This window comes from Eurosta solidaginis, chromosome 4 (genome assembly GCF_040869045.1).
Source record: "Eurosta solidaginis isolate ZX-2024a chromosome 4, ASM4086904v1, whole genome shotgun sequence".
NCBI lineage: Eukaryota > Metazoa > Arthropoda > Insecta > Diptera > Tephritidae > Eurosta > Eurosta solidaginis.
The window spans coordinates 1,638,484-1,655,736 of record NC_090322.1 but is presented as its reverse complement, the minus strand read 5'-3'; the positions used below and the strand labels follow the sequence as shown (position 1 = coordinate 1,655,736).

Below are 17,253 nucleotides of genomic sequence, written 5' to 3'. Positions count from 1 at the left end.
TTTCGTAACAAGACAAGCCAATTGTGAACACCCCAGCGGGTCAGGGGATCAGAATATACCTGCGGTAGTTACGCCTGTCGTAAGAGGCGACTGAAATACCAGATTCAAGGCGCTGTGTAGCGCAACTCTTCAGGTTTCCAGCGCAATATATAGCTTCTCCAAACCCAATTGTCAACCTCACCTATCCGCGGCGAATCCTGTTTCACTAACACACGAGGCTCTGGTGACCCCAAGCTCATGGAACTTGGGGGTGGGGAGGGAGAGAGTGGCCTGAAGGTTTAATGTGGCCACATAAATCGTTCCCAAGATGGTCGGGCTAGCACCTTATTGGTGCTGTGTTACCGGAGCGTACCGGATCTGTATCCGGCAAAGGACCATCACATCGATAAGACTCCCCAAAGCCTTCGGGGAGCAACCTTATCGTTACAACAACAACAAAGGGAGGTCAAGCCTTCCTCCATCTGACTCTCCCAACTCCCTCCTTCTTATTCTATGCTGCGATGTCTATTTAAATTATTTCTTGGCCGGAGCATGTTCAGCCATTTGCATAACATAATCGAGGTAGCGTAGCCATTGGGCTTTTATTCGTTACGTTATCGTCATATCTGCGTAAAGCTCATAAAGCTACAAACACATAAGTTAAGCCGGCCTCCATCAAGCTGTTGAGAATTTTATGCAGCAATAGCGCCTTTGGTTACTCTTTCTGCGAAATGGCAATACCCACAGTATGAGTACAGAGAACATAGCAAGAATTTGATCTAAGAATGAAAGCATACCATTTAGACGAGACCAAATGCGGTCTGGTTTCTCCAGCAGTCCGAAACTCTTTGGGTATTCATTTCACAGACAATTCTCAAAAGAGTTACTTATATCAGTGAGTGTATCCCTTTTACTTTGTTTACTAAGCTTCCTCGCTTTTTTTAAATGCCTTTAACGAGTTTTCAAGGGAGTGAAGGGAAACGTTCCAGATTGACTCGACAGAGTTTAAGTGAGAGCTGAGGAACCTCATGAACAAACAACCAGTGGAACAACCGAGAACCTCTATATGGTTATAATTAAATCGTTATATATAAAATTATCTGAAAACACATATAATTTTTTTTTTAAGATTTTCTCGGAAGTTTAAAAAACAGCTTCCCTTTTGACTATACGCTATACGTTAAGAAATATCGTTTGTTAATAATTTAAAAAGAAAATTAGCGCCTAAGAATATCAAAATTTGTTTTTAAGGTAGAAGGAGAAGATAAAATAAAAAATGTCCAGCTGACTGCAACAAAGTGAGCTGGAATAAATTAAAACTAACGACAATCTTAGATAACCAATTTTTTTTTAACATTTTGAAGTATTTGGCATTGGCTGTTGTATGACGAAGTTTTTGAAACGGTCTAATGTACATATATCACTTAATATTAACAACATATATTGTTTTCATCAAGTATCTATAATTACAGCACTACTCGCTGATTGATTGCCGTTATTGCCGCCCACTCATACAAGTGAAAGCGACATGTGGAGGCACGTAGGCTATTGATCTCAAGTACTAAGATCGTAAATTATGTTGTACGAATGAGCTACCACAGCAGTCAGGCAAAAGAGGCCAAGTGTGCGCATCAGTGAAGGAATACGAAGCAAATGCGAGCGTCGGTGGTGTACAACAATGGAAGAGTTCGCCATAGAAGCCCAATGGTCATGGACCGTATGTTTAGCATAGCCTTCAGTGCATGAAACAAACCAACCATAAGGCTCATTTGAGCGGAAACTGTTGTTCATTTTTCGTTTTATTTTATTTGCTAAAAAACGCCGTTTTAACTGATACTTGTGGAAATACGAATGAGTAAGCTATAAAAGCAAAATTTCATCGTGTACCTCTTAATATAAAATACTTTTGCCAAACTGTCTCATAAAAAGATCTTTTATTGTCACTCTAGACCTAAGGGTCTGTATTCCATAGCACGACTGTGCTCTCAGTGCATACGCTAAAGGGCAATCACTTTAAATTTTTTGAGGCCCATGCTCTAAACGGGAACTTTTTACCTCTTTGTCATAACTCAACAAAACAAACAAATATTTTATTATCAAATAGGTGGCAAATTTTGGTACTGAAATCTGATTGAACTCAAGTACACCGTTTTGACAACAACAATATCTCTGATGGATCAGGGTCTTCGGAATGTACATGCCTGGGCATCTGGAGTTGGGTTAACCGCCATTCTTAGATAGTAAGTTATCCTAGATAGTAAGTTATCGTGTAAACTGCATGTGGAAGGGAGAGCGAAGAAAGATTCCGCGATACTGTAGACATAAAAGAGGATGCCAAAATTCACGAGGGGCCTATTACACAAACCATCTCATTGGATATTTATTGTCAAACCCATACTTTACTATGCGGTCCTAGTCACACACAAAAGGGAACGTAGAGAAGGTATGCAAATTATCAATGATTAGCATAACGGGAGCCCTAAAAACTGCCCCGACAGCAGCATTGCATGCCTTTCTACACATCCGACATAATGACCAAAAATATCGCGATAGCCACTGCCCCGGGGCAGCTTGAGCGCAGGCCGTATAGCCATAGCAATATAGCGCCATCTAATATCGGGCAAATGGAATATATGGTCCATCCCTGGAAGTGAGAGCTGCACGAAGAAACGGTTGAGCACATTCGGTGTTCGTGTCCTGCGCTCGCCAAATCAAGACTCCAGCTATAAGGGGCGGTTGCCTGATCTCGAGGTAGCAATTAAGCTAGGTCCTGGAAAACGTTTAGTATTTGCCAAGAGGACGGAGTTATTCTATGGCATAAGTAGTGACACCTGAATAGGGTTATTCCGTTTGATCGTCAAACAAATTCTGGCAGCACTGTGGACACATTCAGTCTATGTGAGGTCTTTATTGGCCGGCCAGTTCAACCTAACTTAATTTTTTTTTTCATTTTTAGTAATTCGTACTTTTTTGTTCGTTTCCTTAGTACTGTACGGCAGTAAACTAGAAGAGTAAAACAATCTGATATGAAGCTATAATAAAATTTGTAAGACGGTAATTGTTATGGTGACCAGAAAAAAAAAATGTCGAAAATGATGTGATAAAGCAATGCATGTTGAGCGGAGTATGATGAATTTAATTTTGTAAACTTCTTCTTTCCATTTTACTTCCACCCACTATTGCTAAATGCATTTGTGTATGTATGCATGTTAAAACGTTAATTGATTAGCATAAACTTTTTTTCTACAACATTTGGCACTTATCGTTTTGTTACTTTTGAATGAGATAAAAACAGCTTAAATTTTTTCATCAATAAAAAAATGACATTTGCAGTTTGCAACTAGAGGTAATAAAGCACATACAACACATACATACATACATACACACTCATAGAGAAAAAAACACGGTTACACCCTTATGCATATAAATTATTTGCTCGTGTAGGCATCTAATTACTGTTAACAACGAGTGTTAATGTATTTGTGTAGGTGTTACCAAAGCGATCAGTTTTTTTCACAAAAGAAAACAAAAACACCAAAAACATATAAGACCACATTCAAAAGATTTTATGCTTCTTTGTCTTGGTGTTGGTCAATGGACGCATTGTGTCGCGCCAAACTGGCTGCTGCAGGCGGGTAACGAGCGCGCTAAGCTACAGCCGTAAGGCAATCCAAAGCAGCAGTAAATGAGATATTTAAAATATGACAAATGCCACAGCAAATCCTCTCTTTTTTCATTTTTTACATCAAATGGCTTTCGTAATAAATATTTCGCAAATTTATAATAAACATTTAATATTTTATGATTAAACGCTTTCGTGTAAATTTTTTAAATGACAAAAGCCATGCGCAGCGCTGAAAATCAAGTGGAATTGTTCAAGAAATTGAATATGAGCTAAATTCGAGTTGCTAAGAAGATTTGAGAAAAAATAATAATTTTAACCCATGAATGTATTGCCCCTGTAGGAAATAATACCAATAGTGAAACGGATCAGATCCTCCTCCGACTTTGCCACCAGTAAAACTACCCTATAATGGAAAGAAGGATATCTAAGGCAATGACGTCGAAATATCAGACAGCATTAGCCTGAATATCTTTTTAATATTAGTTGAATGGCAAATGTCACTATAAACCATGCATCTCCAAAAAGTGAAAGTGAATATCCTTTCACTTACTCAATGAGAGCATAGTTTAGCTATGGAGTGCAGACTCCTGCTATACCATATATTGTTCACTTCTCCCTCAGGAAGAAATACACCGTTGTGATTTGCAATCCGCTCTTCGGATTGGCCTTTGTAACACGCTAATATAAGCTGCCTTGTATGTTTGGGTGTATGTAACTCCCTTTTATACCAAATAATAAAAAAAATGTTACGTATACGTACCAGTACCCGTCTTTTCAGCTGGTATGAATATCTTTGCGTGTAATTGGTTGGCTCTATATAAAACAATGTGCTTATAATGTCGGACTACGCTACATTGACGGCTTGTCATAATCCATTCACTTTCTGGAGTGATTATTTCTCCAACCTTTAAGAAATCTGTGTTATTTCTAGAACTAAGATCGATATCTAACTTAGTTCTTTAAATGATATCCCAAATTGGATATAGGATAGAGGTGAAGTTGAAAATAAAAATTTTCTCTAAGGTAACTTTACCAAAGCCAACAGATGATTATTGTACATTTATGTATGCAAGCTTTGGAATTTTACATTTAAGTATAACTTGGCTTCTTTGTTTTTCTCAGCTTGAAATACAGCATGCCATATAGTCTAAATTTGAGCCACTCTTGATGAACAACACTTAAGATTAGAAAAGTTGGTTAGTTTTCAACCACTGTGTTATATTTTAAGGTCATCCTTTCTTTCTACCATTCAACAAAGTCCCAACAGCTTGTCAACATATCATCCAACAGTTTCGGTTACGGCTACGTTGACAATATATTTAAAAATAGTAATCAAGGTGTATATTAAGAAACACTATACCCAAAATTTCCTTCAGGGGGCTTTCTTGGAAAATAATCATGTACTTGTAGATAAATAACGGCACATTAATATGTTATTAATTATAAACCTACGGCACTTTCGCAATACCTATCAATACACAATCACTCAGCTGATTTTTCGAATGCGCGTATTTTGGACATAGAAAGAAGAACAAAAACAAGCCTAACACTAGAGGGCTTGCGAATACAACAAAGAATAAAAGACTGTGTGGACTTCAAAGAAGCCGTAGACAATATCAACTGTGCTTACTTCACAGCAATCAAAAAGCACACAGTTTGATGAGATGAGCAACGAAGGGGATGCAGCGCGAATATATGTATATAGTTTTGAAAAAAAGTTTTTAATTTAATTGAATGTAAGTGAAATCCTCAATGTTGTGTAAAATATTTATTTTGTAAATAATTGTTTTATGTTATTAATAAAAACAGATCTCCCTGAGGAAGGTACAAAATGTACCGAAACGCGTAGGAGGATAAAGGAAAACTTAGTTTTTCGCTTAAAAACCACCGGCCAAATAGCTCTTATATAAAATACCCAAACATAATAAACATTGGCCCATCAAACAACTGAATAAGAAATTATAAATTAATATTTTGATTAATACTTTGGCTAACAATAACAATATACACATCAACAAAACTTGTATAATGAGCTAACTAGAGGTAAATCACCGTTTACCTTGAGCGAATTTACACTTATATTTCGCCCGTTTTATTATAAACAGATGTAACTCAAAATTTTAGTTTGTTGGGAAAACGGAAACAAAGTTTTATTTTCTCATACAGTTTCATTGCAAAACTTAAATTCAAAGGCCCCTGGGCCGGTCATTTTTCCCCTAGGAGTATTCTATGTATGTGAACATAATCTTACCAGTCGGCTGTTGTGCGGTATCTTAAAGTCTTGGAAAATTAAAATTTTTGATTAAATCAGTTTAAAATATAACGAACGATATGATATGAGGCAATGAAAACAATAACAACACAAGCAATTCGGAAAACAAATAATATGACAATAGTTTTAATTTAATGTGGTCATAACAAATCGTTGCCGAGATGGTGGGGCTTGGTACAAGAACGTACGGGATCTGCATCCGGCAAAGGACCATCAACATCGATAACACTCCCCAAAGCCTTCAGGGAGTGTCCTTATCGCTACAACAACAACAACAACAACAACAGCTTACCAAAACCATTTATGTGTTATTGCTAGCCATCTCAAGCCCCATTATTACCAACAAAAAACCGACGATGAAATTTTGCTAGCTTTTTTAAATTTTTAATGTTCGTGTAACTCGGACCAGCACACAAACTGACGGTTCAGTAGCATGATTACCGTAGTCTCTTTTAATGGGAGTTTGAAGGGCACGTCTTTGCAATCCTGTACGTCTCTTATGACTAGGGATGCCGATTATCTAGATTTTTTTACTCGCAGTATTTTCGGGATCTGAATGTCCAATCCTGGGAACCCTAACTAAAAGGTTTTTTTTAGCACTTTTAGGCTCAAATGTCCCAAAAAATTCGAGTCCCTCGAACACATATACACACGTTCATCAAAATCGGTCGTCGTTGTGGAGGAGTTCAGTCACAAACAGAAGTACAGAAGAAATCTATATATATAAAAAAAAGTCGTGCTAGTTACACTACGCATAACTCAAGAACGGATGAACCGATTTGGCTGAAAATTGGTGGAGAGGTAGCTTTGAACCAGGGAACGGACATAGGATACTTTTTATTCCGTTATGGCTAGGGTCTTGAGATCAAAACGTAGCCCTGGGTAATCCTGGGATGTGTTTGTACAATATGGGTATCAAATGGAAGCCGTTTATGAGTACTTTGATACTGGGTATTTTTCGTACCCCTGCGTGACTAGGGTCTCGAGATATAGACCAAAACGTGGACCCGGGCACCACTAGAATGTGTTTATACAATATGGATATCAAATGAAAGCTGTCGATGAGTGCTTTAGTACAGGGTAGTTTTCATACCTATTGGTGACTACGGTCTCGAGATATAGACCAAAACGTGGACCCGGGCACCACTAGAATGTGTTTATACAATATGGATATCAAATGAAAGCTGTCGATGAGTGCCTTAGTACAGGGTAGTTTTCATACCTATTGGTGACTAGGGTCTCGAGATATAGGCCAAAACGTGGACCCGGGCACCTTTAGAATGTGTTTATACAATATGGATATCAAATGAAAGCTGTTGATGAGTGCTTTAGTACATGGTAGTTTTCATACCTATTGGTGACCAGGGTCTCGAGATATAGGCCAAAACGTGGACCCGGGCACGCCTAGAATGTGTATATACAATATGGAAATGAAAGCTGTTGATGTGTGCTTTAGTACAGAGTAATCTTTATACCCCTGGGTGACTAGGGTCCCGAGATATAGGCCAAAACCTGGACCCGGATACCCCTAGAATGTGTCTGTAATATGGATATCAAATGAGAGCTGTTGCTGAGAACTTTAAAGTAATTTTCATTGTGATATTCGATTTAGTTGCATCAACCTGGCAAAACTGATAAATATGCATGCGAAGCCGAAATAAAGACATGAATTAATAATACCCACATACCCATATACATATGTACGTCCTATTCGATTTGCCTGAAATTTGGTGTATTAATTTGCCTGTATTAGTATTTACGATCCTTTTTTCCGGGAGCTAAACCAGAGACGGATTGGGACTGGGTTTAGGACTAGGACTGGGGCTGAGACTCGGAGTGGGACTGGGAGTCGGAATAGGACTTGAACAAAATACATACCACCCTCTGGGACTGGCAATAAGGGATGAAGAAGAATGAGAAGAACTTGAGAGAAGAGAAATGATGGAAGGAGAAGGAGACTGAGAAAGAGATAGAGTGAGACGAAATAGAGATAGATGAATCGAAAAAAATGGAGGGGGGAGTGAATAAAACGATTAAGAAAAATATAAGAGGGCGGAGGCAGAGTTAGACGGAAAACGCTTATTAAGATGTATGCAGATAGACCAAATTTAGGGCAGAACAACGTCTGCCGGGTCTGCTAATATATATATATATATTATAGACTTCGACTAAAAAGTTAGCTTTGCTTATACACCTCTTACTGATCCACAAACGTTTACTTAAAATTTTTAACCAGCTTCTGCCGTAGCTATTTTATAAAACCTATCTTTATGCTACTTGTGTTCTAAGCCTTCGGACTCGGCGAAAAAATATTACTCAAGAAAGTTTAGTCAGCACAAATTCAGGACCCAGATATAAGATAGAAGAATTTCCGTTGCCTTTTCTTAAATTTTCGGCGCTGTGCCATCTTCAGGGTCATTTGTCGCTTGGGAAAGAAAATATTTTTGATTCGCTCAAAAGTCTCCCAACTTTTTATAAAAAAGTTTGAGAGAACGGTTATGAAACAGACGGGTCGAAAGTGATGGTCATAAATATAAAAATGTTTTTGAAAAACAATATTCTGGCTTGCAAAATTTATTGTTGTCTTGGAATGATCTAAAAACTTTCCTCAAAAAAGCTTTGCCACGTTAACCCAATTTCTTTATATACCTTATTTTCTAGTAAACTTCCTCTTCACAAACAAACTCAATTACTTATAACGTATTTCGAAAACACTGCATCTTCAAAAACCAGTTCACGCTACTTTCTTGTGCAATAAATTAGGTTTAACAGGTCGTCGAAAGCTTAAAATCAAAGCACAACCGCAACAGCAGAGCTGCAACACAAAATTTCACCTTATTTCTGCTCTTGCTGAGCTCACTTGTATGAAGTTTGCACCAAATTTGTTAATGTTTTTCATCAATGTTTTCACATTTACACAAGTTTTTTTGCACTTTCTCGTATTTGCGCATTCGCTTAAAGATTACGTATTCGATTACGCTCTCCAGACTTTCTTTTCGGTTACTTTTTAGTTTTTGAAATTTTTCACTGTCAACTCAACAAAATACCACAACAAAAGGGTCAGTTACGGCAACAACAAAGCAAACAAAAGCGTTAACGCAATAATGCGGTCAAATCTTCGACGCCCGCCTTGATATTGTGCGGACGGACAATTGTCGTAATGTCAAAATTATGCGGTTTGCACGTGCACGGACACAGCGCAAATGTCAGACAAGATTAACAAAAGCGTGATAACTGTATAGACGCATTTCAATCGTCAAACGCGGTTCACAATCACGTGCGTACACCTCGCTGGTACAAATTCAACTGAGGACAACACAGAAGCTTCACTATGACAAAACTTGAACTGAATAAAGGTGCACGGAGCGCACGAAATGTTTTTGGAAGCGCATGAGCTTGAAGCGTAACGTGGCAGTAGCGCGGAAGGGAGCACGCGATTCAATTGGTTTGAGAAAGGATAGAGAGACAGATAGCGGCTGATTTTTTATCAAATGAAAAACAGTTGCTAAGTTTATTGGAAATGAAAGCGCAAGGCGCGCTCGATGACAGCAGATCACTCAAAATTTAGGTGTTGGAGAATAAATTTTTTTAATGCTCCGTCAGCGCTGAAGCAACTCTCGTTTTGTGTGCTTTTTGAAGTACGCTAGTATGTCGCCAGTTTGCAAAGCGGTGATAATGATCTACGCGGCGCCGTATATATGTATAAGTTTGCCAGTATAGAGCGCTACAGAACTTAGTACGGCGCAAAGCTTTATTGATACCGCGAGCAATGAAAAAAATTTACTACGCTGTGAAATGAAATGAGGGCGCGCATTTATTATGCGACGGAAATGCTGTGCGGAGCGCGCGCATGACGGCGCGTTGAATGAGCGCAGCGCGTCGACCCTTTGCGCTGCTGCTGTTGTTTGTTTTTTCTTTGCTGATTAATATTATTTTCACTTTTTTTCAATTATGTCGGTTTTATTGAAACAAATGCTAAACGGTTAAATAACGCGTTAGGTACACGCGCGACGTGCAAGGGCGCACATGGTAGCGCTCAACTTTGTTTTGCATGTGCAAAACAATATTTGTATTAAAATTAACTTTTCTACGCATTTTGAAATGTGGCGTTCATTGCGTTGGCTATGTTTAGATTGCTTATACTTTTTCTTTTCAACATTTCATCAAATTTTAATTTTAATTTATATGGCTGCATGTGCGCGTTTGTAGTTTTATTTGTTTGCTTTCATCTATTTGTTTGTTTGGTTGGCATTGTTGTAAGATTTCTGTAGAATATGAAATTTAACAGTTGATTGAAATTATTCCAAATTTATTTTTGTATTCTAAAAAGTTTACAATCAGAAAATTTGTATGCGTTAATTAACAAGCACCAATTGAATGAACAAATATCTTGCACATGCATAAATTATTTTTTTGCAGTTGTTGTTTAGAAAAATTTGCTTTAAATTAGAAAACTTTATTTACAAATTTTTTTTTTCAGTGAATGGCTATGCGCTTATAAATGTTCTTGCTCATCAACCGCAGTAAGCTGAAACAACGTAACGTTTTTTCTTCTTTTCGTTTTATTTGTTCTTTCTATTTCTATTTTCATTATTTTTGCCTCATTTTGCAATTAAATACCAAATTAGCTGTTAAGCTACACAAATAGAAAATATATAAAATTTATTTGAATTTTGTTATGTAACTGTTATCCTATAGCTCATCGTACAACAACAGGGAACGCCACAAAGTTGCGGTGAGAAACAAAAAAAAACAAGTAAGGCAGGCTAAGTTCGGGTGTAACCGAACATTACATACTCAGCTGAGAGCTTTGGAGACAAAATAAGGGAAAATCACCTTGTAGGAAAATGAACCTACCTAGGGTAACCCTGGAATGTGTTTGTATGACATGTGTATAAAATGAAATGTGTTAATGATTATTTTATGAGGGAGTGGGCCTTAGTTCTATAGGTGGACGCCTTTTCGAGATATCGCCATAAAGGTGGGCCAGGGGTGACTCTAGAATTTGTTTGTACGATTGGGTAATATGGAAGGTGTCACACTCATTTTACAAAGTTTTTTCTAAAGTTATATTTTGAGTCAATAAACCAATCTAATTACAATGTTTCATCCCTTTTTTCATATTTGGTATAGAATTATGGCATTTTTTTAATTTTTCGTAATTTTGGATATCGAAAAATTGGGCGTGGTTATAGTGGGATTTCGACCATTTTTTATACCAAGATAAAGTGAGTTCAGATAAGTACGTGAACTAAGTTTAGTAAATATATATCGATTTTTGCTCAAGTTATCGTGTTAATGGCCGAGCGGAAGGACAGACGGTCTACTGTGTATAAAAACTGGGCGTGGCTTCAACCGATTTCGTCCTTTTTCACAAAAAACAGTTATCGTCATAGAATCTATGTCCCTACCAAATTTCACGAGGATTGGTTAATTTTTTTTCGACTTATGGCATTAAAAGTATTCTAGACAAATTAAACGAAATAGGGCGGAGTCACGCCCATTTTGATATTTTCTTTTATTTTTGTGTTTTGTTGCACCATATCATTACTGGAGTTGAATGTTGACATAATTTACTTATATACTGTAAAGATATTAAATTTTTTGTTAAAATTTGACTTAAAAACAATTTTTTTTAAAGTAGGCGTGTTGTGTTCGTTATCCGATTTTGATAATTTTTATTTAGCGCACATATAGGAATAGGAGTAGCGTTCCTGCCAAATTTCATCATGATATCTTCAACGACTGCCAAATTACGGCTTGCAAAACTTTCAAATTACCTTCTTTCAAAAATGGGCAGTGCCACGCCCATTGTCCAAAATTTTGCTAATTTTATATTCTACGTCATAAGGTCAACCCACCTACCAAGTTTCATCGCTTTAGCCGTCTTTGGTAATGAATTATCGCACCTTTTGGGTTTTTCGAAATTTTCGATTTCGAAAAAGTGGGCGTGGTTATAGTCCTATTTCGTTCATTTTAAATAGTGATATGAGATGAGTACCGAGGAACCTACATACCAAATTTCATCAAGATACCTCAAAATTTACTCAAGTTATCGTGTTTACGGACGGACGGACGGACATAGCTAAATAAATTTCTTTTTTCGCCCAGATCATTTTGATATATAGAAGTCTATATCTATCTCGATTAGTTTATGCCGTTACGAATTACCGTTATGCGAACAAAGTTAATATACTCTGTGAGCTCCGCTTAGCTGATTTGAAGCCAAAGAAGCGCTTGGAATTACTTGAAAAATAAATTGGTGCTACTGATTTGGAGGTCAGTGAAAAGCCTTAACGCTTGTTCAATAACCAGCAGCCATTTCCATTCAAATACGCGTTCCAATGCTTTTTCACACCTTCATCAGGGGTCATGCGCATGTAAATTAGACTTCCTAATTAAAATGTAAAAATTTAGTTGTAAATAAAAAGAAAGTTATCAAGTCAAATGCTTTTGCTGGTCGCCTTTTATTCCCGGCTATCAGCTTTTTGAATGTGGAGACGAACCTGCAGATCGATAAAGAGCCTCACATCGCCTGGATAGTTGCACACAGCCCTAAAAAAACTCCATAGAAAGTCCCATATTGCTACAACTTGATGCAATGGCCCCTACGCCCAGAATGTCACGTAAATTTGAGGTGTTCATTGTGGACAAAACTGTGGAACTCTTGGGAAGAGGAAATCCGCATTTTTGACCCTTATTTAGAGGTGTGGTTTTCGGATGGATCAAAGTTTGATGACTGAAAAACTGGAGCTGATATCTTTGGGCTGAACTACAAGAAATCGTTATCAATGAGATGCTACCTCAGCATTTTTCAGGCAGAAATCCACGCAATGGAAGTTTGCGGTTTAGAATGTCTACGTACAGACTTATCCTAGAGAATACCCTCATTATATCAGACAGCCAGGCAACCAAGCGTGCCTTGCAGTCTTAAACAATTACATATAAATTAGTGGATGAATTCATTGCAGTTCTAAACGATGATACAAATCGTAAATCATATTATACAAAAATCATGACGAAAGGGATCTTCATGGCTTCGTCTCTATTTCAGTATTCTTTAAGTGATTGAACTGTAAAGTCGGTCAAAATAGAACAGCGATCAAGTGTTCTGACTACGCTGCGACAGTATCACAAACATCAATGTATTGGTGACATTTGCTTGTATAAGCCGCTGTATTTGTAATCTATATTAATTATATGGTTCTAATGCTATTTTTAGCCTTAACCTCTTTTTAGGCTTATTTTTCCATGAGTTTACATAAAAAACAGCTGCTTGTTTTTCATATACGTTTGTTTATATTTTGTCAATAAAGCCATAAACGTAAGCATTTATTATTTGAAGAACACCAACTGAATTCCAAAAATTGTTTTATAAATAGCTACTAAAGTAAACCATAACCATTTTGGCAACAAAACATATTTGATGTTTAGAAAAGAACAAATAGGATCTATGCACATATATTTCAACAAAAAGACTTCAAAACTTGTGTTTCAAGAAACCTTTTTCTTTTCTTATCTATGCTCGTCCAACGAGACCTCGTAACACCAGTGCGTCTCGTATGAGACATATCTAATTGATTGTACTAACGGAGTAGCTTTGACATTTTCGCACAAGACCGCCTTAAGGCAATGATATCGGAAGCTTCTTTATCTATCTGATAACGTTATCATTCCTCTCGATATTGCTATGAGCAGAACATTCTCTGAGAGAACTGAAGGTTATTCTGACGACAATATGTTATTGTTGCGATAACAGTGCTTCGCCCCATTCAATGATCGCGACCACTGACAAATTGTCATCAAAGTCCTCTAACGGAAGACCAAGAAAACTGGCAGTTTCAACAGGGGCGGGCCATAGGGAGATTGGTGTTGGCGTAGGTTCCACATTACAATTGAAAAGATGATTGATGTCATGTGGGGACACATTGCAAGCAGTACATACATTACTTTTTTCAATATTGATTGTGGACAAGTAAGAGTTTAACCTGTTACAGTATCCAGCACGAAGTTGCGCCAAAGTGACTCGTTTTTCCCTTGGTGGAGTGCTCTCTTTTTCTGCAAGAGTAGGATATTGTATACTGATAACAGGGATTACCGGGCGCGTCCTGGCAAAGGCGTTTATCAATTCTATGTGGATTTCGGCTTGGGCCTCCTTATGCCTGTCTGAATCAAACGGCTGTGTTATCATCATAGTGCTTATGGAAATGTTCCCTTATCCCTCTTGCAGACGGGGCTAGATCGAGCAGTTGTTTGCTAGGGCGTCCCTGTTTTTGACAGATTAGCAAAAACTACCTGTTCAGCATTTCGTTGTGCTCTTTATTATTGAGCTCTTTGGCCTCACTACTTAGGTGATACTCAGGGGTTAAAAGGAGACATTCCGTGGCACTTCTGATTGCAGCATTTTTATAGGCCTGCAGCCTTTTCCAGTACGTGTTCTTAAGACCAGGCGATTAAACTGGTGACGCGTAGCGTGAGCGGATGGCCAATAGCTTTGTACGTGGTTAGCACCGTTTCTATCTATTCGCTTGCCGGCAGTACTTGGGGATTTTGTTGCGGTTTTGTACTATAGATACAATTTCGGTGGTATGCGCCTTGAAGGTGAGAATATTACCGAACCGCTACCCCTAAGATGTTCGGGTGACTGACAGTCGGTAGCGTAACACAATTGACGTGAATGCCCAATATTTGCAGAATAGCCGTGGATTTTGTTGGTGATAATGCCAAGATGGGCGAGGTTAAGTAACTAGAAAGACCGGGGAGATAGCTGTTTATACTAGAAACTAGTCATCTATTGAAGGGTCAGGTCCTGTTGCCATAGTCGTGCGGTCATCGGCATAGAAAATGATTGTAACTGCTTCTGGTTGGGGAAGGTAGATTTAATATGTAGCAATCAAACAGAAGCGGGGATAGAGCACCACCCTATGATACCTCCTGTTTAATTCTCCTAGGCATTTAAGTTTCGTTCCTAAATTGAACCGACGCTTGCTGACCATTCAGATAATTTGCAGTCCATCTTTTTAGACAAGGATGAAAAGGTGAACCCCTTGGTGTAGCGTGCTGTGGTTGACTGTGTCAAAAGCTTTATTCTCTCAGCGGCAAGGTTTTTTAGCATTGGCATGACTATTCCGTCTGGGCCCATTGATTTAGACGTCAATATCTTTATGTGATATGTGTCTTGAGATATAAAGTAGTATGCAATTCTGGAGAAGTGAATAATGTCACGCCTATTTATGGAAAATAATCAAACTCCTTATAACTGCTCTTTTATTTAAAGCAGATATCCAATACTTTATAGTGCGATGATGATGAGGAAAAGGAGAGAAAGTGGGTAAGAACTTGTGGTGATGGAGAGGAACAATATTATACAAGAAGGAGAAGGAAGAAGAAATATAAGAATGCTAAAAACTTGAAACTAATGTGTTTCGTAGTAAACGTGGAAAGCTCGAACAATTTTGTTTTGACTCGGCAGGCCAGATAATTTCAAGATTCGTGTTGCATTTTTTATGTTATGATAAATCTGAAGTGTCTAAAGTCTTTCACGCAAATCAAATTTATAAATTCTTCGCATCAAAGTTACGTTGTGGAATGTGTAAGTCTTCCATGGAGCCAATATTTCCTCCCCCAAAGCAAAATTAAGAACTACTTATTTTTTTACGGGGATATTATTTAAAACACTAATTTTAGAAAAGAGCTTATATTCTTCCATTCACTCATGAAATAAGTTTATTATTATTGCACACAAAGTTAAATCAAGAGAGGACCAGGAAGTTAATGAAGAGGTAAACAATTTCATTACCAACGCTCAAATTGAGTTGACATTATGGAAGATTTTCGGAAAAATTTTGAATTAGCAATTTAATGCAAACTTAAGTGTACCAATTTTCTATATATTTTATACAAATGTATGTATGTATTTGTTTGCTTCCACTCACTCGCTAATATATAAAGTTATATAGAATACACAAAGCGCTAAATAGCAAACAAATAAACAAAATATTCATTCGTTAAAGTTAAGCTGCTAATCTACAATAATAATATATTTCATACCGATGCTGTTTGTTTGTATGTGTATGTGTGTGTTTGTGTTACCCAGTGACGTCAAACGAATGCTTAAGCGGCCGTTGAATCTTGTCTAGCGACATATGATGCTAATGAGAGTCGTCGGGTTTTATGCGTTGGATATAAGTTGAGCATGGAGCTTGGCGCTTTAATTTATTAAACTAGTTTGTTTGGATTTGTTGTGCTTTTCATACTCAGCGTGCTTTGTACAAAGAGTATATTAACTTTGATTGGATAACGGTTGGTTGTACAGGTATAAACGGATCGAGATAGATATAGACTTCAATATATCAAAATCATCAGTATCGAAAAAAAAATTTGATTGAGCCATGTCCGTCCATCCGTCCGTCCGTTAACACGATAACTTGAGTAAATATTGAGTTATCTTCACCAAATTTGGTACACGAGCTTATCTGGATCCAGAATAGATTGGTATTGAAAATGAGCGGCATCGGATGATAACCACGCCCACTTTTTATATATATAACATTTTGGAAAACACAAAAAATCTGATTATTTAGTAAATAATACACCCAGAATGTTGAAATTTGACATGTGGACTGATATTGAGACTCTTGATAAAAATTTGAAAACGAATTTTAAAAGGGGCGTAGTACCGCCCCTTGTGATAAAATCAATTTTACAAATATTATTAATCATAAATCAAAAACCGTTATACCGTTAAACCTATCGTAACAAAAGGTTGCCTTTACTATAAGGAACGCTTGAAGAAAAATTAACGAAATCGGTTAAGGACCACGCCCACTTTTAAATAAAAGATGTTTAAAATGTTTGTGAACGAATAAAATAAGCTATAACTTTGCTAAAAATAGCTTTATATCAATGGTATTTCATTTCCCAAGTGGATTTATAACACTAAATAGGAAAAACTTAATATTAAAAAATGGGCGTGGCACCGTCTCTTTTATGACTAAGCAATTTTCTATGTTTCGGGAGCCATAACTGGAAGAAAACTTAACGGATCGTAATAAAATTGGGTACACATATTTTCCTTATAGCAGAAAATATTTCTAGTAAAAATGGACGGGATCGGTTAAAGACCACGGCAACTTAGATATAAAACACGTATAAAAGGGTCGTAGGCTAGAATAATAAGCTATAACTTAGCAAAAAATAGTTTTGAATCAATGATATTTCACTTATCGAGTTTTGTTGTAAGAGGAGATGGGGGACTTTTTTTTTAAACGAGCGGTGCCACGTGTTATGTATAAAAGTAATTTATCTGAAATGAAATGTACAATGGAAGCCCACGCTGAGTATATAATGTTCGGTTACACCCGAACTTAGACACCTT

At 37.3% G+C, this 17,253-nt stretch overlaps 1 protein-coding gene across 11 annotated transcripts in view; it reads right to left on the bottom strand.

The window, feature by feature from the left end:
• LOC137248485 (inositol-trisphosphate 3-kinase B-like) overlaps nucleotides 1-17,253 on the bottom strand; it is a 95,360-nt gene that overhangs the window by 45,403 nt on the left and 32,704 nt on the right. For 3 of the 11 annotated variants that reach the window (XM_067779412.1, XM_067779413.1, XM_067779410.1), the window contains exon 1: nucleotides 8,711-9,198. The exons of 3 other annotated variants lie outside the window; for them this stretch is intronic. Coding sequence is in view for 2 of the 8 variants with exons in the window: in XM_067779410.1 (XP_067635511.1) it covers nucleotides 8,711-8,775 (65 nt within the window). In the remaining 6 variants the exon portion in view is untranslated. 5 more of the 11 variants (XM_067779414.1, XM_067779416.1, XM_067779418.1 and 2 more) reach the window with 4 other exon arrangements.